We start from the raw sequence: 27,738 nt of genomic DNA on the forward strand, positions 1-27,738 counted from the left end.
TTGGTAGCATAATATTTTATTATGGAACACTCCAAAATTTAAGTCGAGAGGGGTGAAGTTTCATCTGTGAGCAAATGGCAGAGTTTACCAGTAGAGATATCGACAGCCATGCAATACTTTTACTTTGGAAATACCAGAGATGACATTTCACAACATACACCATTTAGGGGCAATGAAAGGTCTGCAGACTGCAAGGATTGCACTTTTTAAATTAATGAACTATACATATCACTCTGGTATATAAAGCCTCTTATCTGCAAATGTACACAATTCAGAGAAGCATAAGGTTCTCTACTATCATCACATCCATGGGCTTTCAATAAACTGGAAAAAAAGTCTCCAATTATAAACTATCCATGTATCTTCCTATAATCAGGTTCTTCACTTTGAAATGAAAGAAACTAAACTTAATAATAGAAAATGTGGCAGGAGTTAGTTTCGCCTTGCTGGGAGAAGACTTACCCAGAATGGGATCTCAAAATAGCAAAAGTTGTGTTGTTTATTTTTACAGGTCAACGTAGATTTTATCTGAGCATACAGGGTTGGTAGAAGTAGTTACAGATTTGAACCTGAAATCGCATGCTTTATGTACAGCCAAATCTATAAATAAAAACTAGCTTGAATTTCCCATTCTCCAGGAATGGAGCGAAGTTCTGGATTGCTTCATAGTTTTCAAACAAGTCAGACATTTTGGCTATATTCTCTTTAGAGAGAGAATATATAGTAAGTGTAAACAAATCAACAATTTATTCCCAATTCAAGAAGGAAGCTTCCTGATGCACACACCTGATAACATACTGGAAGTTATGGTTTCCTGAAACTTTTTTCTATATACATCAATCTGCTTTATATAGTTCTAATATACACAAAGATATCCTTTGTACAAAATTATGGCAAAAGCTGATATGAACAGCACATGTATTACTTAAACTGCTTTGAACACCGAATGTATATGAATACAAAAGGCGTACTCCTTAATTTTTTTTCAGACAAACATTCTGGCTGTCACAATATGGCACTAGATTTTGCCATATGGTAGCAACCTGTAATAATCAGGACCTATTGTTTCCATAGGAAACACTGGCGACTAGACGAGAGATCATGATGATCTGATAGCACAAGGTAATACTATCTCCCTGTAATACAGAAGACCAGACAGAGTACAACCTGTGATAAAGCAAGAGTTATTGTTTCCACTGGAAACGCTGGCAACCCAAAGTGACAAATCATAACCATCTACTAGAAAACAGTTATGTGTAACAGCTCAGAGAAGAACAATGAACTGGATTAAGCAGAAGACAAATGTAAGAGTAGAGAGCAGGAAAGTTGTGGGGGGTGGGACTCAGCCAGAGAACAAAACTGAAGTGGTTACCATTCCTGTCCATGGAATTACCCAAAATTAGAGCACACAAGCAAATTTCTTTCCTCTGATGCACACATCTTACTCCAAATGTAATACCTGTGTATTTGACAATAGAAAAGAGAAATTTGAGACCAAAACACTGGGGGGGGGGGGGGGGGGGGGGGGGGGGAGACTCTCTCCAGTAAGGACTGAAGCATAATACTCTTTATTTCGGCTCGTGTCCCTCCTAAATAGTAGTTATAACAAAGTCTACAATACTACCTGATTATTTTTCTGACTGGAAATATTAAAAGTTTCATATGTAAATCAAAATATTTTTGCTAGCAGTTTCCAAAATGTCTTGAAACAGTCGAACTTCAGAGACACCAGATTCAATCACTATTATTGTCAACCAAGACAATGCTGGAAAAGCTGAAACAACTGAAATTTCCACTTTGACAAAGGCATCACATTAGCAATTCATTTGGACACATGCTCTTGTTTTCATCAGCTGCATCATTCTGCTTCTCACTTTTGTAGCTGGAAAGGAACAAGTTTTCTATCTGAGTCAAGAATTCTTCAGCGATGAAGCAGTTGGTTACCTTGCCCAGAGTCTTCCTCATACACTCCAAAAGCTGGTTTAAAAAGAAAAGTAGCATTTTCAAATTCAGAAACCAAGTCAAAATGGAAAACCCCCCAGAGAAGCAGTAGTTGATAAATACTCTAAGAGTAAACCTTAATTCATTACCCGGTTTGCAGACTGCAATTTAAATCATATATAGGACTTTTCCTTGCAAAACAGACCAGTGATTCCCTTATTTACAGGTCCTGACTCTTAACAGCTGCCTGCTCTTCCTCTGGACGAAAGCAAAACATAGCTTTATGCCATGAAGAAAAATTCTTCGTGATCTCAGTTGGCAATCAGCTTGTGCTAAAAATGTTTGGCTATGAAGTACAAGGCTAAAATAATCTCATTGGCAGTAAAGGATATATATTCTACAGAAAATATACAATGCACAAGAGTCATTTGAATTTAACTATTGTATAATTTGTGGTTAAGCTCTTTCTGTCAGTTCAGTTTGTTCATAACCTACTTAAATCTACAAGTAATGCCGGGAGAAAAATAAGGGTATACAACTATTGTGTATGTCTGCTGTTTATGTGTTTTTTCGCTTTGGGCAAATTTTCTGTCTTGTTTGTGCAATTAATGTTACAACTTAAGTTATTTAGAATGTCATAAAGATGATTACATGGACTGGAAAATTAAAAATCTCACTTATGCATGCAAAACATGGTGCAGCACCACTTTAAAAGTGGCAGAACAAGGATGTAGGAAGTTTATTCTTCTCTCAACATGCATAAAATTCTTGCTGATCCTAACAGCAATCAAACACAGAAAAAACCACAATTTGCTCTTCTCCTGTTACCAACTTAAAGTCAATACTTTAAATATGGCTTTAATCACTGCCCTGAACCTCAACAATAAACAGCAAGTTTGGAAATATCAAGTCAACCTCATTCTCGTTATAGTAAAATAGAGCTACTGATTTATTGCAACTGGCCTAAAGCTGTGACTTCCTGGTTGCAACTTTAGATTGTTTAAGGGAACTCAAAGTAATATTTTTAAAAAGTCAAAATACTTACTTTCTGCAAACAGGTCAGGTCAGAATCTCTGTGAAAGATTTTATCCATGGGGACACTACTGTTGGAAGAAATACAAGATCACTGGATCATATATATAAGTTGCAATTTAGCTCATCTTAAAAGCGATGCTGCTAGCCAGTGGTGCTCAACTTTTTTTTGTTTTTTTTGTTTTTTTTACTGGCAGGCCAGATGAGCAGCGCCCAATCCCTTCACAGGCAGGATCTGGCAGGGTCCCATCCAGTCAATCAGAGGGGGAAGGGGGGCAGAGCCTGGCCCCAGTCCAGCTGCATGGTGGAAGGGGGCTTGATCCTGCTCCAACATGGCCCTGTGGAGGGGAGGGGAGGGGCTGTGGCCCAGCCCCTATCTAGTCCCGTGAGTCAGGACAGGGATAGGGGTGGGGGTCAAGGGGGTGCACGATGGCCTATGGGAGGAAAGGTACATGGCCCAGCCCCACAGGGAGACAGGGGTGCAGCCCAGACCCAACCTGGCTATGAAGGAAAGAGGGCATGGAATGGCTCCAATCTGGCTGTGTGGGAGAGGGTCCTGGGCCCCTCTGCAGGGCTTGTAATTTCTTTTTTTGTGGAGTGGGGGATGGCAGGACTGCCACTGCTCCCCTGCTGCCAAATTTCCCAAGGTGTCAGGAGCCCTGCAGGCTGGAATCCAAGGCTCCATGGGCCACGTTTGGCCTGTGGACGGTAAGTTGAGCACCCCTGTTATCATCAGTCACACACCTATATGAGAGCCGGTATTTTTCGATTATCCATCTTGTTTTTTCAAACACTAATTCCCACTGAGGTTCATCCAACATCTGCTGTATTTCAAACTTGTAGGGGAGACCTGTAATCCATTAAAATAAAATTATCATTTTTTTCTTTTACATCTACCACTCCCTTTAAACGTAGAAGCAATATTCTTTCTTTTGACTGTCCATTCTTTACTTAGGCTTGTTGCTGCAACTACTAAAAAGTTAGAGACATCAAGAAATAGTTTAGGCTCTGAATTCAAGTTCAGCAGAAAAATGAACACTGACGGATTATAACAAACGTATTTTATTTTTAGTTAAATCTTGCCACACAGACAGACAAAATGAAAACTTCTGAGAAAGGAAAACTGCAAAACTAAGTAAGCTTTATAATTTAAATTGCCAGTTTCCCATACTTAAGTCATATTTCTTATACCTTTGCCAGTGTCTCAGTGGCATATATAGAGAGTATTAAACTAACCTCCCCCATTTAGTCTCTTTTGCTGTGTAAGGTTGTCAGTATAGTGACACTACTCTAAATTTAGTGGGGAAGGGTCTTGATATATTTAAAGGCACCAGAAATATTATGCCTTTAAAAATATCCAGAAGAAACAATTCAGTTTTAAAGTATGTATTCAGATTACTAAGGGTATATGTAAAAGATGAGCAAATTAAGGTAGTGACCTATAGAGAATGGAGGAAACTTATTAGTAGGCCACATGTCCAAAAGAAAACAAGGTAAATTCCAAAGAAAAAGTCATTAAATACACGTCTTCTCAAAACCATAAGAATATAATGAACTGATTCACCTGCTTTCTGTCAACACCTTGAAAGATAAAAGACAACTATTACAATTTACTATCTGAAAATACTACAGATATGAAAAATGTTCAAACCAGTGCAAAGTGAATTTTCAATAGTAAGATAACCCATAATTAAAACACTTACGATGGATGAGGAACTCCAATTTCTGTTCATTGCCTTTGAAATGAAATAATTTTCCCTGTTTTACAGAGGCTACAAGCAGAGTTAAATGTGGAAAACAGAACATCCAGTTATTAGAGAACTTTCACTGACCCACGTGGAATCAGTCACTGAAGTTCTGTAAATTACTTCAAAAATATATTATGTACCACATTTTGTCATTTTTAAATTAACATGAGTCGTTTTTTCTTTAAAATAACCATCTATGTTTGGGATTTCCATCTCCATTGTTAACATTCTGTAAATTCCTTATATTTAAACTTCCAAAAGGCTAGCAAATAACAGTTTGGATGAAGGTTATTTCTTCCTGTACCGATCTGCCACATGAAGCTACCTACAGAATCACCTGAGAAACAGAAGAGAATTACTGAGGCCAAGCAGCCTAAACAAGTACTTTAACTCCAAGTCTCAAGAAAGTCAAGGTGGCAGGACTGGGTCAAGTGAGACTGTCAGCAGAGTAATCAAGAATCACCAAGTGATCCACACTCTGCCCAGAGTACTCAGGAAGTGTCCAAGTAGACAATACGTTTCCCTTAAAGATGTCAGTATGCAAAGTCAGGAAGACAACTCTACACCTATTTACGTTTGGTAGGTGGTAGGTTTCTGCGCATCCACAAAAGCACTGAACTATTCATTTTTAAGTGAAAATTAAGATTACAAAAAAAAACTAATAATTTAAATGGTTTCCATTATCTGGAAAACATGCTAGCTTCAAACATCAAAGGGACTTTAAGCCCTAGTTTAAATGTATACAATGTTAAAACCAAAAGCATTAAGAGACCTGGAGAAAGGGGCATAGGTTCAGATACTTACGGTAGGAGCCATCAGAACTAATCTCATCACTAATAACAAGACAAGTAATTTGGGAATATGGAAGTGGATTATTTCTGTTATAAGGACTTATGATCATTCCAATGAACATCGCACCACCTCTGGAGAAATAACTCTAAATAAAAAAGGGAAAAATAAATAAAATGACTACTTAATACTTTCTAAATGCAGTATAAATACTTTATTTATTTAGACACACACACACAGTATGGGTCTGACCATAAACTGACTGGAAGGCCTGGTGGCAACACTCATGGTGGGGTAGGTCCTATAAAATACATAATGTTGCAACCTCCAGACCAAGGCAAGTACAGGGTGCCTCAAAACCCTAGCCTCCATTGCCTTGTGGGTAACTCCTAGATTGGAGAAAGGCTAAGGGACATCACCTTGACAGAAACATGCCATTGCTGAGGTACCGGGCAGTCAGCAACACTTATTTTCTTATCTGTTGCTCTCAGGCAGAAGCTATAACCATTGAGGCACTGAACATCTGGACTTGGTCTGGCCTTTGGATGCTATCTCAATGGTCTGAAGGGGAGATGGTAAGTCTTGGACAGCCTCCATTCCTCCATACTCTTGCCTCAGCATGCGTGTCAAAAGGTCTTGGTGTGACGGTTGCAGGACTGTGTACAAGCAGATTCATCAGGCACCTAGCTAGACTGTATGCATACACCATGATCCAGACGACAGATGGTTGCCTACCTACACACACACACACACACACACACAGTACAAGGTAGGAACACTGGTATATCCTTAAAAATCTGGAAGACTGATTAAATCATGCATATGTAGAAATGTAGCCTGTATTTACCCTCAATTCATTACTGAACTTCAATTACATGAAGAATCCTAGTGCTCTGAAAGCCACAGATCAGTTTACAACCCAAACAATTTCCAAATGTGCAAGCTATGTCCATTATTGTATTGATGCATATTAAATAATAGATACATTTTAAAATATGCACAGAAAACCTACCTGGTATTTAGCTTGAGTATCAATATCTCGGATTGAAGGATTAGGGTCAAAGGCAGGGTGAGAGTGATACCACCCAATAACACTGTATCCTCTAACAGCCAACATTTCTGAAGCCTGCGTTTGAGATACTGGATCCATCTCACACTGTAGTCCTGTACTTAGGCTATTGCATGGTTCAGCTGCACAAATCTGTAAACAACATCCTCATATGTATAAACAGGAACAAGAGGCAAATTTAAATCCAATCAGTGTTAAGCACTAGATTTCTTAGGGAAGAGGAAGAGAAAAGGCAACTAGGTATTCTGTAAATTAGTTCAAAATACAAAGGAGCATAAGAGTGATGTAGCCATAAAGATCCAGAAATTATACAAGAGGCAAGGGTTTCTTAGAGTGGTATCTTTTATTGGACCAACTGTGAAAATGGGATAGGAGATTAGATTTTGAATCCAAGACATTCTGATATACATTATAGCTATCCCATCTACACAGTTGGTCCAATAAAAGAAATTATCATAAAATATCCCTGCCTCAAAAATTCATGCAATTTCAAGATTACAATAACTGACTTCTGAATTTCAAATCTGTTTTAAAACTAAGTTCAGTAATCTGAGGGATGCTACTTCCTGCATAGATGCAAATGACAGGTACTGTTAAACACAAAGAAATGTAACCAATTCTTTTAATAAAATGAAAAATAAATATACCATAAAAACTTACTTCAACAATTCTATCAGCCTCAGAGTATCTTCCTCCTAACAAGCCTATTACTTCTGCCATAGAAACATGCGAATGCTGAAGATACAATAAAAAAGCATTATTTACAGTACTTGTTAACCATTTTTAGTAACTGCTCCTATTTTGGATTTTCATAATGAAATATTCTTTATAATTATAATACATATGTTGCTTAATAAGGTTGAGAAAAAAACTGAACAATGACTACTGTAATATAAAGCTAATAAGTAAAGGTATCTTTTAGGCATGCATGTGTTCTGTATATAGTACAACCCCATGAGAGTGAGAAAAAAAAATAAAAAATAAAATCAGTGAAGAGGATGTTCACTATAAGGGCAAAAGGTAATTTGCTCATCCTAATGAAAAACTTTGTTCCTGCCATTGGGAAAGTTCATGTAAGGCATGTAATAATGAGGCTGTACCATATCTATCAATGCACAATGTTCCTCCTTGGAGAAATCACCACTTTTGAAAAACAGAAACACTGTGTTGTAAGTAGGCAGACTGGAACTGGCTGGCATAAAAGAAAATATGCCAGTATCAAACTTCTAGATTACAAGGCAAACAGAAAAACGATCCCAAGGATGCAGCACACACTGAAGAGGTATCTATTTTGCAGCCACTGCCTGTACAGAGGATGAAGACTGTGAGAAGTAGGGACATGACTAAGGTCTGCACTGCTTTTAATGCAAGTAAATGATCAGACTCAGCTGACTTCAGTTGAAAACAGAGTGGGCACTAACAGCCACTCATGCCGGTAGATGATTTGCAGAAGCATTACACACAACTGTAAAGAGACACGCAGCAATTTCCAGTTTCTTCAATAGCAAACCATTGGTTTCAGCACTGAACGGGAAGGAAGCTAGCTGGAGAAAATTAGGAAATACCAAAATGTACACCACAGTTCATTGCAAACAATGCTAAATCCTTACCAAGTCCATTATTAGGAGTGCTTCTGAAGCCACTTTCACCTGAAATGGTTCCTGAAACAATATATGTGATCATGAGTATAAAACAGATAGCCAAGGAATGCAGAAATGTTCTTAATTTTCCCTTAATAGATACATACCTGTTTTTCTGCAGTGAACAAACAACAAGGTATCAGCTGAAAGGGATCAAAGGAACTGTAAAATGAAAGAAAATCTCAAAAAAGGCAGGAATGTTAGCAGCGCTGTCTTTAGATAAATATTATTGCCTCCTTGACATGGTAGGCATAATCTGAATTCTTTTACTACTGGAATTGCTCATCACCTGAATGACTGTTTAGTTACTGTAACCTCATTTTCCACATAGGAATGATGTGACAAATTTTGTAATTTATATTTGCAGCATAAATTTTCCTTAAAAATCTAGACTCTAAAGCAGACTTCATATCAGTGGGTCTCAACTGGGGTCCCAAGTACCCCAGGGGGCTGCAAGATCCTTGGTCACATAAACCTAATGGGCTTCCTGGCCTGGCCTTGCACATCTCCTGGAATCTGGGATACTGCTAAATTCAGAAACATTATGGAAAGGTGCTTTAAGTCTAAAAATGGCTGAGAACCACTACTTTATTATATACACAGCAATAATTTACATCCTAAATTGTGGAATGCGTGCAAGCTTACTAATATTATTTTTATCCAAAAGGGGTATTATAGACACACAGACCCAAAAAGAAAAACCTTTTCATTTGTCTTGATCCTTTAGAAGGCTTTGCAGGTTTAAGTTTCTCCTCCTCTCTTCTTCTGGCTAGCTCTTCAGCAGAGAGATGCTAAAAAAATACAATCTTAATTACACAGTGCCTCAGTCAGGATTGCCAGGCTAGCTCAACACATTTCTGTATCTCAAAACACAGAATAGTCTCACCATGCCACGTCTGTAGCTTTTGTTATTGTACCTACACTGAAACAGCATATATCATGTGACAACAGCAACAGAGGCATTAGAACAGCTTCAGTTGGCAGAAGATGCAAGACATGCTTCCTATCATCTATTGATTAATCTAACCCAGGTTTGAGCAAATAGCAGGCGTGTTTTATATATACACAAGGCAAACATAACAGTTAAAGTCATAAGAACAGTTTTCACTATAATAAGCTGGGCAAAAGAATTACTTCCACATTTTGCCTGTCCAAAGATAATTCTTGGTTCCCGTGTTATGTCTTATATGACATTCAAAGTCATTCAAACATTTAGACTAAGTACAGACATTCAAAAAACCCCTTGCAAAAATTCTATTGCACTTTTCTTAAAGCAGTATACGAGTGGGAGCAAACTGAACAGGTCTGCTGTTCAGTGTTGGGGGCGGAGGGAACCAGAGCCTTCTGACCATACTTACTGAGGCCAGCAGGTGGGGGATGCTCTCACACCTCCCAGAAGACTGCCAGAGTGGCCCCTCTCTCCAGCACCGCCACCCTGTAAGCAATCGGCGGGGGGGGGCGGCCCATGCAGTACAGACTCCCTTCCCACTCCACCCCAGCCTCTTGACAGCTGCAGCACAGGGCTACCCAACACAGCAAAAAGCTGGGCTGGGAACTGGGGGTGAGGGAAAGCAGCCCTCTTGTCCCACAGACCTGGCACAAGCCCTCCCCCTTCCCCAAAACCAGCAATCTAGAGAGGCCAACATAGCACAGGTGCTCTGTTCCTCCATCCCTCACCCAGCTGTGCAGAGAGGAGATGGAGCTTTTTCTGTCTCCTCTCTGTGACAGCCCAGAGGTGGGCCTACGCCAGTGCTTGCCTGGAGCAGATGAGTACGGGCCAAAGCTAGCAAGCCACCCAACAAGGAACTGCTGGGATGCCAGAGGAATGTGACCTACCTTGACTCAAGATGGGATGCGATACAGATGTTCAAAAATGCTCTAACGTAAAGCACTTTAGTCCAATACCACATCCATCCAGGGCTAACTCAGAGCACGATATGCCATTTTTAAACCACTTTATTTTCCATGAATGTCTATCTCGTTACAATCGTGAAGCACTTTTTGCGTGCTTAACTTGCAAGAAGAATAAATGTCTATAACTAGCCTGAGCTGTTAGAAAGTAGTTCAGAAACTCTGAACTTGAATACAATATACTTTTAAACACAGGAAGACTTGGATAACATGTAGTTTATGCACTCACTGTAGGATTAGCTCAGTAAGGATGCACAAGAGACATTTCTCTGTATAGTTAAAACGGGCTTTGATATTGAGGAACAGTTAAATACTTTAGTATCATCTGCACTGGAAAGTACTCCTGAACTCAGAAAAACTTTTCGCTCTCTTAAGGCAAGAGTGTTCAACCACCAGTCCACAGGCCAGATTAGCTTGTGGGCTTGTGCCATGCAGCCCACAGGGCTCCCTACATTTCTGGAAGTTCAGTGGTGGGAAACTGGTTACCACTCTCTCCCACTGCCAAATTTCCATCCCCATGGGGAGCCTTGGGCCCTGCAAGCTGAATTAGGTGCCTGATCCCAGCATGATGTTGGTAGAACAGTTAAATCCTTCATAGAGTGTCAGGCGTGGGCAGCATCAGACTTCCAGGACCCAATCCCAGTATGCTGGGCAAGAGGGGGCAATCTCAGGAGGAAGGGGTGGCACCAAACTCCCAGGGACAGGCAGGGGTAATGCTGAGCCTTAGACCCAATCTCAGCACACTGCAGCAGGAAGAGATAGTGCCAAGCCTCTAGAGAAAAATCCCAGTACGTGGGGGTGGGAGGGAGTGGTACCAGGTGCTTGGAACACAATCCTAAGGGAAGGGAGCAGTGCCAAGCCCCCCAGAGCCCAATCCTGACATGTGGGTTCATGGACCAGCACCACCCCACTCATCTGTCCCACAGACAGAAAAGGTTGAGCACTGCTATCTTAAGACAACTCAAGGTGGTGCTAGCATTAGCACTGCTACTTAAAAGTTAAACTGCCTGTCTACATTCTTGACCTATGGGAATAAGTAAAGGGCTGGAAACCAAAAGGCCTAAGTTTTACTCCCACTCCTATAACTGATTTGCCTTACTAGGCTGCAGTCAATATCTGCTTGCACCAACAGTGAAGAGCAATGGTTGTTAGCTAGCAACATTTTCCTTACCATGTGTTCAGATGACATTCCCTATAACACCAGCAGCTGCTTATGAACATAATATGGTTACACCATCATGTTATCAACAAGCATCCACTGTAATAAAAAAAGAAGCCTGGTCTTTCAATGGCAGAGGCAATGACTAAATAAATTGGAGGGCTCCTGGGTATGTCACCAATGCGTTGATTCTCCCCCACATTAAAGCACATAGCCTTCCTTCTATAAAAGCCTATCTTAAAGCTTAAAAAAACCCAGGGAAAAGGGGGCAGAGCTGGTCAGCTTCTCACTCACCATCCCTCTCATTCTTGTGTAACATATTAATATCAGTTTGCAATGAAAGGATATTACACAAAGCCACGGTCTTCAGACATGGCTGATATTTTAAAATCCGCACAAGATATAGAAAAGAAAAAGAAAAAAGCAAGTCTGACTCAAAATGAAAAGCAACTATTCAGCAACTGAGAACAAAACTGATGAAATCCTAGAATGAAAAAGTGTGTGGCATGCTGTGAGGTCACAACACAAACATAGTGTATGGCTGTGCACATTTGTGGCATGAACACCTCACACAGAAAAGTACAGTCATTGCTATTAGCCCAACCACCTAAGAGTTGGCACAATACCACTTCATAACCACTGCTTCCACAAGATGAGGTAATCTTAATGTTTCTTACACCAGTGTAGTTTCTTATCCTGTTTGATGAAGTTCCATCTGGTCTCAGACTAAACTCTACCAGAACAATTAAAAAAATACAAGGGTTACCTCAAAAGTCTGGCCTTCCAAATCCCTGGCGTCACACCAGTTTCCCCAAGGGTCTCGCACGCGCCGTCGTCTTGTACGCTGCAACAAGCCAACGAACACCAGGTTAAGCATCAGGCTACGCTCTGCCGAACACTGACCTTTACTGAACTTAACCAGCCATAAAACAATAACCCACCACTTAGTGTCTCATGAGTGCTTCAAGTACAGTTCTACATTAGAATAATCCCACTGAATAACAAGATCTTTACTTTGGAATATACTCAACACTTGGCAAAACATCAAGAAATAAATCAGTAAGGATTTTCCATGTTTCTTTTTAAAAATACAGGGTGACATCTGAGTAAAAGAGCCACAAAACCTACCTAATTCTGACAGCAGCACAGTTGTAACACAATAATGCGGACAATATAAGGTATAACTTTTCCTTGCATATGATAATCTTTCCTTCTCTGCTATGGATTTCCTTTCCCATGCCTTCCATTTATTGTTAGTGGATTTGATTTAATTTTATTCTACCAATGAATTAAATATACAAGCTGTCTGTACAGCAATATAAAACCAGGCAATATACAATTTTTACATAAATATCTTGCAAGCCTTTTTATTTAATGAAGCAGTAAGTTATTTCTAAAATCTCATATATACTTGGTCATAAGTGTAAAAGCTCTAAATTATTACAGAAACCTGGTCAATTTATACAGCACATGAATTAGGCATCCTAACAACATGCCAACAGAAAACTCCAATATTTTCCAGCTAATGCAGGTCTGCAGATTTCACTGGTTTTGAAGGTTCCCTGCAGGAAAGATAAGGAACTTTAGAAACCAACTGCATAATAGAACGGTATTTCACATGTATCTCTCTCTCAGAGAGCAACACTACTGCTCAGACAGTCAAATCAACACTCCACGAGAGAGAAAGAGATGCCTTGCATGGAAAGTGGAAATCAAAAAACACCCTAACACTGTCACATGTAGCTTTGTATTTCTAACTTACCATAGACTGCAGACGCTGAGCTAATTGGTATGCTTCTATAGTATCTTTGCCTTCTTTGGATCGTGTTTTATCAGCTGGTTGTGGTCTGTTATATACAGCCTGTTCTGTAAGGATGCAAAAACAGACACACAGTATGCTTCAGTAACCTTTGAATCTAGTCATTAATTCTCTCTGGTAAAGGTATATACCACACTGAATATAAATCACAATTAAAAGTCTCTTTACTTGATCAGGCAAAAGAATGCTGTCTCAGGAGACCAATCTTAAAGAGGAAAAGGTAGTTTTAACTTGTGAATTTTCTAATATTTTCTAACATCAAACATTTTAATTCCATGTACTATACTTCTCAAGGGGAGCCCTCCACACTCACAAAAAAAGACTGTCAAACTCAGGTGAGGGGTAAAGATCATGTTCACCCACAAAATGTGGTACTTCACTTAAACCAGCATCAGGTAAGCCACAGAGATAATTTACACAGTATCATTTCAATAAAGTATATTTCTCCTAACTCATAAGAAATGGCAAGAAATAACCAGAATCTATATTTAAGGACTGAAGGCATTTTGATAAGTTAAAAGTAAAAATTTAAAAAAAAAAACCCCAAACCCTATTTTCTTTGTGAAGATCTATTAAGTATTTCCAAGTCAAAAAAATAAATAGTCTATTGATACATATATTACAGCGAAGGTGTGAGCCCAAAAAGGTCAGAACCACTTGATGCAGTCCTAAATAAACTTGCAACTCATGAGGAGTAAATTTAGACAAAAAGATTCTTTTGAAAAGAGGTTTCCCCCACTTGATTTTTACACCCCATCTAAAAGTATAAACTACCTAACCTATAAACAGACATTAGCATTTATAAAGGCTAAAGTCCTGAATAGATTAAAAGTAAAATCTTTTTACCACAGCCAAAGTTAATTGCTCCTATTAATTCCAGGTACGTGTGTATTCGACCGATACAGTTAACATCACCGCAGTTCTTCAGGCCTGGGCGTACTGAAGTTTTGTTCAGGTATTTGGGTTTACATCGCTCCCTGAAACAAAGCACAGCACGTTTTCAAACAATAAGGAAATGAAGCAATACAAATATTAGAAGAACAGTATGCTTTAACTTTCCTTTGAAGGCATTTAACATGTCTTTATATTTGTATTTTTGTTTTCTACAGAATAATTAAGACACTCCTGCTACGTGGCACATTTGGCACTCACCCCAACAATTCTAACAGTCGATATGATTTTTGATCCAAAAATATACATATGATGTAAGATTGTACAGTATGTGCAACAATATACCAGTCATATAATCCACAAAGAAATGTTAGTTTCACAGATGTGAAAGTTTATTATGGTTTTTGGACCTTCGGTACATTCCACTGCACGCATACAAAGCAGACAGCGTAAAACGCAGCTCTCAAAAATGACTAGTGCCAGCAAGCAGTTAATTTATTGACGTGAAATGCGTAACCCCGGTAAACCAAACAACTATTCTGTCATGTTCAGTATTAACCAATTATTGTACCTACCCTATGCAAATAACTTATAAACAGGAGAGATTCTTGCACATTAATTTGTGACACTAACATTTACTGCTTTTTAAACTGAAATTGGATGTCTATTACATTTTTCTTTAGAAATACAAAAGCTTACAGTTACCCTGGAGCTAGTGCATAAGGCAATAATTAATTTCTAAGGCAGCTAAACTGAAGGTGAGAGGAAACAGTAACATTTTAAAAGCTTATAAAATTACAAATCAAAATGAAGCCACAGGAAGACAAACCACTTGGTGAATTACCCCGTCACAGCAATAAATAGGTTCCTTAAAAAGGCTCAAATCAAATGCATTGGAAAATTAATCAAGTGTCTGAGTATTACTCCACGTTTAGAAAAAACTAATTTAAAAAAAATGGTTTGGTTTTGTTCAGTATTATTTGCTAATACAGACCACTCTTGCTATAAATTTAGTCTTCCAGTCTCCTACACGAGAAGAGGAAAGAATCAGTAGGTATTAGAGCTCTAACTAAGGAATGGCTTCAGTGTCAGTAAAATCTGAAGGATAGGACTCAAAAGACATAAAACGTGCATCACAAACATGCCCGTAGTCTCGTATGCTTCCCCACTAGCTATCCCTAACCATATAGTTGTAATGTTGTACACTGATTAATATTGCTCTGTTTTCTCTTCCCTGCCTAATGTAGTGCACTGAATACACAACAATTGGATAAACATCATTTGTTTGGAACATGCTTTAAATGCTCCACCATTCTTTAAATATTTGACTGCAAAATGTCTCCATAAGAAAGTCAGGAAGACAGAAAAGACGAGGGGTCATCTGCTTGGAAGCAAGTAGCACTGGTCATAATCTTGTGAAAACAGCCGAAACATCACAGCAGTATTCTGGGCCGTCAACACCAAACAACCTCTCTATCCTAACTGCAGCAAAGCAGCACTTAATGACTTACTTCATAAAATGAAATCAAAATATCTATCTTACCACTGATCCAAAATGTAATTTCTAATCTTCAAGTAGCGCTCTGGAGTTTTGGCCTGCCGTCCCTCAAAAAATTCAGGAATAGCTTGTTTCTCTTCTTCCAGGATGACATTCCTATCAATTTCCACTTCCTGCTCTGGTGGCTTAAGCTCCTCTGCTTCCTCTTGATTCTCTTCATCCACTTGGTGGGAAGCGTGGAAAAGCATTTCGGTATCAGCCAAGTCCTTCTGTTCTTCATTAAGCTCTTGACCAGCCCACTGACTGCTGCCATGAAAAGTTCCTCTTCGGTCTTGCTCATTTCTCTCAGGAAATTTGTTAAATTGCCAATACTCTGATTTCACAGATTCATCACCATTGATGCTCTGCTTCTCAGAGCAAGTCACCACAACATTTGAAAGTTCCAGTGTTTCCACCTTGCCTTGCTCAGTCTTTAAGAGGTCTTCTGCAGTTAAAGGAATCGCAGAGTTGTAGGCAGAAGAACACGTGTGTTCTCTTCCACCAGTTTCTTGAATTAGACTCTTGTGACTATCGGTTAATTTAAACTTTTCAGGTTCCTGCTGGGGTGCATAAGCAAGCAGCTCATCCATTTCATCGGTAATGTCTACCTCTTCATCATCAGACAGTTTTTCAATTTTCACTGCATTTAGGTTGGGGTCTGCACGGCCCCTCAGGTTTGTAAGGGCCCAAGTCTCTGCCTTTTCTCCATTCTCATCATCTATTGGAAAGCTAGTGCTGCTGTACTCACTCTGGTCCTCTTTTTCAGTGTCAGTCTTTGCCTGATAAAAATATAAATGGATTTTAGAAAAATTAAGCATTCCCCAACATATGGCACAGATGAAATACAGATGAAAAGGACTACTGCTTTCTGATAGTTATTTTTTTTTTTTAAGTAAAAACTTAAAGACTGTTAGGTGCTTATACAACATTATAAATTCAAGTGGCATTTAAGAAAAATTGTTTAAGACTTCAGGTGATATGTAGAGCTGAAATAATACTGGACAGTTCAAACTTCTGAGTATTTGAAGAGAAATCTGTTTTCAGTCAAATAATTCACTCAAGTTACAAGCATCAGTAAAACCAAAAATATTATTTATTATTGTTTATAAAAAAAAAGGACTGCCAACAAGATTTGAATAATTCTAATTTGTTTGTCTGTCCATACCTATATCCTAAGCAAGAGGGGGAGGTAAGGGCTTACTTACCATGCACGAGTTGCTCTATAGTAAGTTGGCCGAATGTCAGTTGCTGTTCCGTGCTAGAAGGGTACTACAGTGAGGTGGCTTTTTCTTGAATGAAAGTGTCTGCAGAACACCTGACACAAGGTAAGACCCTCCTAACCCCCTTTTACTTTGCTTGTTTATTCATACCTAAATCAGGTCAGATTTTGGTCCTAAATGTATAGATAAGCACACTTTATGTTTTCTTTTAAAAGCAAGGTTACAAGGTAAAGGTGTAATGATAACACACCGCATATTCATGTTTTCTTTCCAAGTACGTGTAAAGAAACATACTGCTGTACTGCTTTTCCTGGTAACTAAAAAAAGACATTGCACTTTACCTTGTTCTTAAAAAACTGTCGTGCATAGCTCTTCACTTGTAAAACAGTGCGACTTCCAATCAGCTTGGCGATTTTGGTCCACCTTCTGCCAAATTTAGCCTAATTTAACAAAAGAGGTAAAAAACACTACTGATTTTTAACACATTATAGGATCATAGGACGTTAGGTTTCGAAGGGACCTCAGGAGATCATTTAGTCCAACTGCTCAGAGCAGAACCAGCCCCAACTAGATCATCCCAGAGAAAGCTTTGTCTACCTGGGTTTTGAAAACCCCCAAGGATGGAGCTTCTGCCACCTATCTAGGTGACCTAGTCCAGTGTTTTACTACCTTCCTGGTGAGAAAATTCTTCTTAATATCTAACGTAAATTTCCCTTGCTGCAACTTGAAACCATTACTCCTTGTTTTGTCATCTGCCACCACTGAGAACCATGTAGCTCCATCCTCTTTTGAACCTCCCTTCAGGTAGTTGAAAACAGCTATTAAATAACCTCTCAGTCTCCTCTAAACTTAATACGCCCAGTTCCCTGTCTTTCCTCATAAATCATGTCCCCAGCCCCCTCACTATTTTTGTCATCCTTCACTATTTTGTCACCTTATTTTGTATCATATTTAATACATTTATCATATTTTGTATCAATTTAATACATGAAAAAAAGGGTTTACAGAAGCAATTTGTGATTCAAAATGAAAAAATAAATCCCATTACCTAGGCACCAGAGAGCCAGAAACTATGCTCTCTGAAGCATCACTAAGTACCTTTCCTTACCTGGAAATCGCTCTTGAACACAATACAGAGAAGAGTGCCTACTATCAGAAAGAATCCCAGGAAAGCTAATTAAGTATTTGCAGGATTAGCAGTATTTGCAGAGTTTTACGACAAATTACATTTTAATCCTGTATATGCAAGTTCAATTTATTGAACCACTTTAACAGCCAACCAAAACCATGCAAAAAAGTCAAAACATAACAGGCAGTCATCCATCCATCCAAGCAGTAACTAAGGTATTAGTAAGTCACAAAATCAGCAGGCCAGTTCACAACTTGGTGCATTTATTACAGATACTATATTAGTGCCCAAAAGCCTGAACAGGTTGAGACTTTATTGTGCTAGGCCCTGCATGGAAATAAAATAAAGAGTTTCAGACAGCTTACAGTAGTGTCAAAAGCACCAAACTTGAATTGGCTAGTTTCTATTAACAGGGTCCTACTAAATTTGGTAGTGTCGGAATCATAGTGTAGCCGTGGTGGTCCAGGAATTGTGTGAGAAGCAAAGACATTTTTGTGTGATATCTTTTACTGGACCAAATGCATGGACGGGATAAAGTTAAACAAGCTTTCAAATGCAAGGCATCCTTCATCAGATCTAACACACAGACAGGCTCATCTAATTTTATTCATACCATATAGTTGGTCCAATAAAAGATACAACCCCAAAAAATCCTTGCCTCCCACTAAACTGATATTTTCATTTAAATTGCTGTGTAGTAATTGTAATACTGTACCTGACAAAAGACAGCAGACCTGGGACATTATTGTTTCAAACCTGCAAGCAATCCTATGCAAGAAAAACTTGTGTGCTCAGCCCAAGCCATCCTGACAGTATGGTGCATCTACCACTAGTCTGAGGGTAGGACCATGGCCTAAGTATGCCTGATTTGCCATGCCATAAGGTTAAACAAAAATAGCAATGTCATGGTATCCATTTTTTAAAATTTTAAAGCAGAACTATTTTTATGAAAAAACATTAACAATTAAGATGGCCTAGTGATAGCTGTGCAGAAATAAAACGAAACACCAAAAATATGTTATCTTACTAGTCCTTGTTCAAACAGCTCTTTTTCTTCTATTGTCCATTTCAGTGAGTAACTAGCTGATTTCGTAGGTGACCGTGCCCTAAAAGAATAAGTAAATACAAGTAAATATCTTGCACTCATCTCCAAATTAAAATAACTTGCAGTAATTTTGGGATAAGCAGGCATGGGCCCAACTGTAATGGGGGGTTTTGTGATGGGGATGTGTGCTACAGCCAAAAAAAAAAAGTGTTTAAGATATTTGTATTTGACTACAAGTGGTCTGACAAATAAAACTGTTGTTTAACAATCCAACATAGCTAGAGATACAAGACTGATAAAGAAGCGATACAAACATACCTTTCATAGTGGATACCTTGCACATACACTGTAATGTAACATAAATCAGAAAGACCCTTTAAAAATACAATTCAATAATTAAAAAGTACGTACATGACCTTTCCTGTTTTCTTATGTGGGCTGCAAAATATAAAACACAATTCAACCAGAAGTTAAGTAGTGACTCCTGTTCTTTTAAGCAAACATGTATATATTTAAATATATACATAATTAAAGAATCATCACATTTCTCCTAAAGTTTCATCTTTCACCATTACTTTCCCCTAAAAGGGATTTCACCTTTTCATGGACTTTTTTTCAGCGTCCTTCTGTTCAAGCCATATTTTTTCTGGAAGTGATTTATTTGACAAATAATACCTGTCATTTCTGCTAAGGAAATTTGGGATGCACAAAACAGAACAATACACATGTAAACATTCTGTCAAACTATACCCATTTGTAATTTATTGCATGTCATGCTTTCAAAACTAGAACTGAAATACTGAATGTTTTACAAGATACTGAGTTAACAAATGAAGGGATGCCTACTTCACTTACTCAAAATCATACGAGTGTATGGTGTAGAAAGTCAACCAGTCTGTTTCCTCCATAGCTTTTTCCCTTTTACTTGGAAACTGTATTAGGGTAATTTTCTTCTCCTTTCAAACACCTTGCAATACATGTCTGAATAAGTGATTTCCCTAAAAAAAACACTCTCACTTTAAATCTGTGTTTTCTTCTATACTACTAAACTCCAAAAGGAAAAAAGGACAAGGAAACAAGGCAGCCCATGTTTGCTAATCCAGTCATCTTGCTGAAATTAGTTGTGTCAGCAACATTAAGAGCGCTCATATTGCAAAAGCCCGTAAAGTGTTTGCTAAACTAGCTGTAGAGTGTCCTTGCACTGCAAGACCTTTATCATCAAAAACAAGAGATGGAATTAAGAAGCGGAAAAAAATAAATCACAAGACTGATGAAGGTCAGGACAACTGAACTATCTGGAAGTTAGAAATCATATTAAGTGGCAAAATATGCCATTCAGAGCATTCTCTTGGGGGCTCGGGTGGTGCAGATGTGGCTATTCAGGCAAGGTCACAGCAGAAGCGTTCATAGCAAGGCCCTGTCAGAGTCCAACAAATCTGTGACTTCTGCTAAATACCTTGTCACAAAAAGGAAGGAAAAACATTTTCGTGAAATAATGCCTTGCAATTATCTAGAGTCAGTCATTTGAGTAAAGGACTGTATTTCACAAGCATTAAATAATCTTCATAACACCCATATAAGGTATTAAAGTGGATTCGGCAATGAAGATGGAAAAAGACATGAAAAAAGACTCGTTAAAGTCAAATGAAGCTGCGGGGCGGATCAGTCCACAATATATCTACTACATAGCAAAACCGTGGGTTTTCCTATGTCCTTCTAGGAACAGACAGAAACAAGCCAATGAAAGGATACTCTTCTTCCAGCAACATTTTCTCAATAACAGCCCTGTTCTCCTCACTGATGGTGCTATCCAGTGTCCATGGCTGGAAAAAATATTAATTTGTATTTTAAAAACAGTGAAGCGGGGAAACCCAGATGCTATAAAAAGCTCTCAGAAAGAGGCACTATCCATTAAAGAATGACTTACAAGGCCGTTATCTGTTCTCCAAGATGAATTGAGGTAGTGATCTTGCAATAAGCCCGAAGCAGTATTGCCATAATCTCTGTAATAAAAATACCAATCCTTTTAAAGGGAAAACTATATCAGAAAATAAAAATGTACATCTTTATTAATGACATTTTTTTTTTTTTTCAAATCAGGTACCTTGTCAGAAGAGCCATAATTTGAAACATTATAATTAGGGACCTACGGAAGTGGCAATACTCTTTTTTTTTTTTTTTTTTTTTTTGCAGAAAACACAAAATCAAGCATTTGCTGTGAAAAACAGAGGCCTTCATGATTTTGGTGGGCTCACTACAAAAAAATTAAGTTACCAACAAGGAAAGAAAAGGGGGGGGGGTAAACCTGAAGTTTTGGAGCACAGGAGCGAAGAGCGGGGTAAGGGGGAACAAATGAGAGGCTAAGCCTGTGACATAGGCTCAGTACAGGTGCCAGCCCTGGCCAGGCAGGAAAGCAACAGGGTTTTGGCACCACCTTTTCAGCACCCAGAGACAAGCTGCAGCCCGAGGAGGATTGAGCAGGGATGAACAGTGTGAAGAAATTCTCCAGAAGGGCCAAATACATTTCAGCTCTGGACTATGCAAGGCCATATCCTGCAGGAATCTGGCACAGAGATGGAAGCAGGCTGTTCTATACTGCCTACAACGTGCCTCTGAAAACCAGTGTAGATCGACGCTTAGAGTCTTTGGCTCACATCAACCGAAAGGCTGCTGCAGAGGCCGAAGGTCAGAGCAAGAAACAAGTGACCATGCCCTCACTCTTTAAAAGGACCACGTAAAGCAGCTTGGCAAGGTGAGCAGCAGCACTTTCCCTTGTGGAGGCTTCTGCAGTGGTGAACATCCCACTGGGGACACTTGATCACCATAAGTTAAGGGACTACCTGAACCAAAAAGGTGCAAAAGGCTGGCAGTTTTGCATGTGTGAACAAGCTTCTTCAAAACTGTCTCCCTGCAGTGACTGCTTCAGACGTACAGCCCCCAAAATCACCACTGGCAGAGTATGACTCCTTCTCCATGATGCCCAATGAAGGTGCCATGATGTCCTCAAGGTAACTATGTGCTACATATTATATTTGTACTTGGGAGCTGGACAGACAGCTGTTTTTCAAACAGAGCCAGTCCACTGCACACCTGTCAATTTATCTACCATGGCTCAGGCTGTAGTGAAGACAGTCATCAACTACGGCTTAGAACTGAACAAGATCGCAGCATTTCTGACCGATAATGCCATGTATATGTGCAAGGCTTTCTTTGATGTTCTCCAAGGAATTGATGTGCTGCCCAAAACAATTAACATCACCTGTACTGCGCACATCCTGTCTTCAGAAAGCAGCATCTAGTGTACTCAGTTCCCCAGTGCAGACAGCCCGGTGTCCCCCTCCAAGCACCATCCAGGCCATAAGCGCCGGGATAGGATTTCCCTTGCCAGTCAAAGTGGGGACCCACATGCAACTGCGTTTGCTGTCATCTGAGCCTGTGATCAGATCACCAGGTGGAATTCGTGGTTCAACATGGTCTGTTGCCACACAAGCACATGAAGTACTACAACCAGTTTGTGCGCGAGGTGCTGGAAAACACACCTGGCGCACAGTGCGTGCTTAAGCTATGCAGTCTCCTGGAACAGAGAACCATTCAAGATCAAGTGAAGTTTGTGGTAAAAATGCCACCCAGTTCAGAGAGTTTCTACTATGATTTGAAGGCTGGCAGGTTGTGATGCGCCGTGCACAAAACGAGCTGATAGATTTGATAAGTCGGGTCGAAGATATGGTGTCACAAGAACTGTTAAGCTGTCAACGTGAAGATTCAGTGGAAAAGAGACCTGTTCCAGGCAACAGTTGTAAAGCTGAACCAGTACTACAGGTACAACCCAACACTGCCACCATGGTTCAGACAACCAGCTGTCTCCTTCTTTAGTGCTGCTCACACCTGGCACCCCAACTAGGTGCCTGTTCTGAGCTGTGACCCTCAGCTAACCAACTAAATCAATCCCTGGATGGGGGAAACAGCATGACAAGAAATGCGCCACTTATGTAAATTGTGTCAAGGAGTGCCAGATGCTTACGCGTTTTTTGGGACTCGGCAACTGGTTTCCACATCTGCACACACTAGTAAAATGCTGTCTCACCATCCCAATCAACTCCGTGGATGTCGAACGTGCCATCTCCACGTAGAGACAAGCGTTCACTTTGCAGAGCTAGAGATGTCAGCAGTGACTGCTGGTGGATGCTACATGTTAACTTTTAAAAGCTAGCATGAATTGCCTGTCTCAAGGTTAGCACTGAGTAAACTCCTTTTTACAACACCATTAAATAAAGTATGGTAATGGCATTAGTTACATTTCATGGTGTTTATAACTTTAATTTCATAAGACATTTCAGTTTAAAGTTTAATAGAATGCTTAGATTGCTTAATAATACGTCAATTAATGGCTTCCACAGGTTTAATCAGGTAATTAAATAGAGGTGCACCATATATCTGATGCCTATCAGTTTGGCACTGATAAAAGGGGAAACAACATTATGGGCTAGCACCTTTTTTGGTCATTATAGCTGATAATGTTAACTGATCATTATGCCTTCTGGCCGGGGCCCTGGACACCTGGGTTCCCTCTCCCCACCCCGCAGGGCCGGGGTCCCCAGATGCCTGGGGTCCCTCGGGAACAGCAAGCTCCCCCTTGCAGGTGGGCAGCATTCTAGCCTGCAAGGAGTCCTGCTTGTGACCCAGGCCCAAGGCAGGAAGAACGAAGCTACAGTCCAGCAGGCGTGGGAAGGGCGGAGCTCTCCAGCACCGCGCGCACTCCTCAGGGGAGTTGTGTGGGGGGATGTGCTCCCTCCAGATTCGTGCACAGAGCAGATGCAGGCTCTTTGCTGTGGGCTCAGGGGTCTCTGCTGCCTTTCCCGTGGGAGCCAGCTACGTGCTCCCTGCCTGCCCAGCAGCAGTGGGGGCAGCGAGTTGTGCATGTGGCCAGTACACAGCTCCTGGGGCAAAGGAAGCAGAGCAGAGCCTCGAGCCCACATCAGGTACCCGCATCCGCCCTTGCTCCATTCATAAGCGCCCCCATGCTTAAAAATGGTGGCAGTGGCACTTGAACTAAAGCGCATTCGCTGAGCCGCCATTTTTAAGTGCAAGTACACTGTTACATGCGACACAGGAGGCCACTGGAGCTTGCAAAAAACAAAAAGCTTATTTATGTCATTTTAAAGTAAACTGGTTATAGGATCAGCACTGGCCAATATGGTTGGTTAATAATCAGCTATCATATCTGCCACGAAAATCTTTATCGATGCACCCCTATAATCAAGCTGCGGTTTCGGGCCACCTGCCAATCTACAGCAGAGGGCAGGATCCCAGAGCCCATTGGCCACAGGCATGGGAGGACCCTGCTGATAAGCCCACAGAAATGGCGGCTGGCCCCGAGACTGACCAGCAAAGTCAGCTGCCTGCTTCCTCAATTTTGATAGGTCCCTAATTATAATGTAACTTGTATTCATTCACATGAGAAGTACATAGAATCCAATCCAAAACTTAATGCAGTATTATAGTATTATATTCTCTAGACCCATTCTTTAACATTTTACTAAACATAAAGGGTAACCCCAAGAAAACAAACCTCTCTTTAATACTTTCCCAGATGTCAGAGCCCTTATTAATTGTGTGCCTCCCTACTCACTGCAAATACACATGTAAAGTACTGCCAGAAACAATTTGTTTTAGTAAAAGTAATTTTTTTTTCTGAGAGAGACTGAAAATTAAAAGTGGAAGTGAACTTGTGAAACAAATAGATAAACAAAGACATAAGAATTGCTTGGGAGCTAGGGCCTTGTTACACATTAATTTTAGACAGCTCCTGGACCTTAACCCCTGGACTGTCCACACATTAACACCTGAAACTAGCTTTAAGCACACTTTAGGCAGCTTAAAGTAATGCCACTCCAGGGCAAGTTTCTCTCCTGCCCCAAGGGATGTGACACTCCCACCCGTAGTGGGGCAACCCCATGCAAACAGCCTGCAGAGCACATGCCAGCTAGCCAAGTTGCGTGAGACATTCTTTAACTTATTCCTCTAATTTCTTTTTAACATTCTTTTTTTCTTTTTCATTTCTTTCATTTTACCACCCTCCCCCCATTAACTTTCCAGGCCCTTAGAAGACTGAAGTTTTACTTTCAACTGTAACAGCAGAAAAAGCCCATGTCTTCCCTTAACCCTCATGCCTTGATTTCCCCATTTGTAAAACAAGAATAAAAACTGCCTCATAAAGGTCCAAAATTTCCAAACGGAAACTGGTAAGTGAAATATAATATGGAATTAAAATTCAATTTTTGTCTTTAATATGAGACAGAGCTGATAACTTATGCATGAAACTATTCGTAACATAGTCCCATACTGTGATAGAATCAATAATTTAGGGCAGTAGTATTCAAACTGGGGTACAAGGTGCTTTGCCACAAGGTACAAACTTAAAATTTTAATAATGATGGTGGAGCTTTTGATTGGTCAACAACACACAGTGAGTAACATTGCTGCCACGTATTCATGTCTATGTCACTCTTCCTAACTAAGGAGCTGACATACAGAGACACCTGGGACAGAGGTATGAGTACAAATGTTTTGCAGATAAAAAGTACATGGCAAAAGGAGTTGGAAAGTCCCTGCTTTAGGGAATTAAGGAACAAGCCTTACAGTAACAGAAATAACTACTTAAGTACAGGCAGTCCTCAACTTACAATGTTTCATGTTACAACGTTTCATACTTAAAATGTTTATAAATTGTCACCCTGTTTCAACTTTCTGACATCAGTTTCAACTTTACGCTTGATCTGACGCCAAGCCACACCAGCGAACAAGTTTGCTGAGTTGCCCATCTCCCTGGAGAACATCTGTCCACACTTCCTTGGACACTCTCTCTAAGAAAGCAGATAAGACTCCAGAAAAACCTGTAGCCAAGACTCCTGTGAAGACGCCAGCCAAGAACCCATCAAAAAGTCCAGCAAAGTCACCTCAAAGAAATCCTTCCAAATCAATTTGATTGCTATTTACAATATAAATACATTAATGTAACTATATTACTCATCTATAATTGATAGTGTACAAAATTTTGGGGTATTTTGGGTGAAAACAGGGTATTGGGCCTTGGTTCAGGAACCAATCCCCCATTTATAACATTGTTTCCTATGGGAAAATGGGTTCCGAGTTACAATATTTCGACTTAAAACACGGTTTTCAGGAACCGATTGTGTCCTAAGTCTGAGGACTGCCTGTACATTAAACACCACCAGCTAAGTCAACTGAGACCATGAACAGTCATTCATTCAAAACTTTCACTGCTAGAAATGTTTGCAGGAAAGCAAGCAATACAGGTGTTCAGTCTGCAGATGCCCCCTCCCTTGTGCTTTTCAGACCAGGGTTACCTGCTCTAGTCCCCCATTCCTGGGGGACAAAGACTGGAGCAGCAGTGCAAAACCTGCTCCTCACACCCAGGATCCCTGTGTCAGGATAGGACAGGGAACGGCCAGCGTCTGCTCACTCTGCCTGGCTCCCAGTGCCCAGGAGCTAAACGGACTAAGCAGCGCAGCACAGTCTGTGCATGCTCCTCATGCCAAGGATCCTGGTCTGAGGAGTGGGCAGGGAGCAAGGAGTGCTTCTCACCTTCAGGACTCTGATGCAAAAGCTGATGGAAAGCAGCAGGCAGCTGCATCTTCCTTTCCTGCCAGCCTCCACCGCTCCCCCCATTCCCATTGTCCAGATCAGGGCGACCCTGATCTGAAGGCACAGCAGCTTTTCCCCGCCACTCAAATTCCTCCCTGGACTGGGGGGGGGAGGGGCAGACAAACAGCAGCCATTCCCTCACTAGGCTTGGGAGGGCACAGAGAAGCATTTCTCCACCACTTAACTCTGCCTGAGCCCCAGGAGGAGTCAAGCAAAGGGAGAAGCATCCAGGCACTCACTCTCCCAGGAGAAAATCTCCCTGGAAAGACCTCTACCAGGTCAGAGAGAGGCTGTTTTCCTCCCAGTGCTGCCATCTTTGTTCCAGGAGAAACTGGTCGAATGCCTAATACTCTCGTGGTTTCTACTGGGAGCCCTGCAATGCTTTTGGTGGAAATGCAATGCTTCTAAGTGACTTAAGCTGTATTCAGTAAGCGATTAACCATATCTGAGGGTATCATAGAGAACCAAAGAAACCTAGAGAATTGGGGCTGGAAGAGACCCCCCAATCCAACCCCCTGCCCGAGGCAGGATCATCCCTATCCAACTTAAATTCGACATAATCCTACCATCGGCACCCCTGAAGCAACAGACCTAACGCCTGAACCACTCACAGGGAAACCAACGTCCACCTTCTGGGAAACGTCGTCGGTCTCGGCTCACGAGACCCATGCCCCCGACCGAGGAAGGCAAACTCCCCCCTCAGGCCACAGCTGACCGTGGAGGCGAATCCCTTCCTGGCCCCAAACACGGCCACGAGGCTGACACCAGCACAACTCCTTGCCTCCAAATAAATAACATGGATAACCTGGGCCTCACTCACTTGCATCTTACAGTGAGCAATAAGAAGTCAATCACACCTACTCGCACACTTATTCGCACACATTTGCACTCCCCCCCCAAGTGAACGATGTTTTTTTCAGCAAATCCGGTCCTTTGGCGGCTCCGATACGTTTGCCATTTAAGACCTGGCAACGCCGCGGCCAGTGGACGCAGAAGCAGGCTCGGAGGCAGCAGCCGGGCCCGACCCGCTCCCAGGCCCGCGCTCACCCCAGCTGCCCACCGCCGGCCGCCATCGCCGCGTCCCCCTCGACATCCACATCCGCCTCCTCCGCGGCCGCCATGATGCCCGCTCTCGCTGGCTCA

At 40.8% G+C, this 27,738-nt stretch overlaps 1 protein-coding gene across 2 annotated transcripts; it reads right to left on the reverse strand.

Moving 5' to 3' along the window:
- On the reverse strand, positions 1 to 27,738 carry MYSM1 (Myb like, SWIRM and MPN domains 1). 2 transcript variants are annotated; one of them, XM_090048251.1, is made up of 20 exons: positions 27,643 to 27,738; positions 20,858 to 20,933; positions 20,683 to 20,753; positions 19,528 to 19,605; positions 19,342 to 19,368; positions 18,913 to 18,991; positions 17,098 to 17,196; positions 15,543 to 16,315; positions 13,955 to 14,085; positions 13,052 to 13,155; positions 12,056 to 12,133; positions 8,922 to 9,010; positions 8,327 to 8,381; positions 8,190 to 8,240; positions 7,240 to 7,314; positions 6,523 to 6,711; positions 5,526 to 5,658; positions 3,718 to 3,823; positions 2,987 to 3,041; positions 1 to 1,977 (listed from the first exon to the last, which is right to left on the reverse strand). In XM_090048251.1, exons 1-20 carry the CDS (start codon positions 27,714 to 27,716, stop codon positions 1,810 to 1,812), a joined length of 2,511 nt encoding a protein of 836 aa, XP_089904377.1. In that variant the 5' UTR covers positions 27,717 to 27,738; the 3' UTR covers positions 1 to 1,809. The 2 variants fall into 2 exon arrangements, with proteins under 2 accessions (XP_089904377.1, XP_089904376.1); XM_090048250.1 differs by having other exon boundaries at positions 2,987 to 3,044.

This window comes from Crocodylus siamensis, chromosome 5 (assembly GCF_052110815.1).
Source record: "Crocodylus siamensis isolate JL-2025a chromosome 5, ASM5211081v1, whole genome shotgun sequence".
Taxonomy (NCBI): Eukaryota; Metazoa; Chordata; order Crocodylia; family Crocodylidae; genus Crocodylus; species Crocodylus siamensis.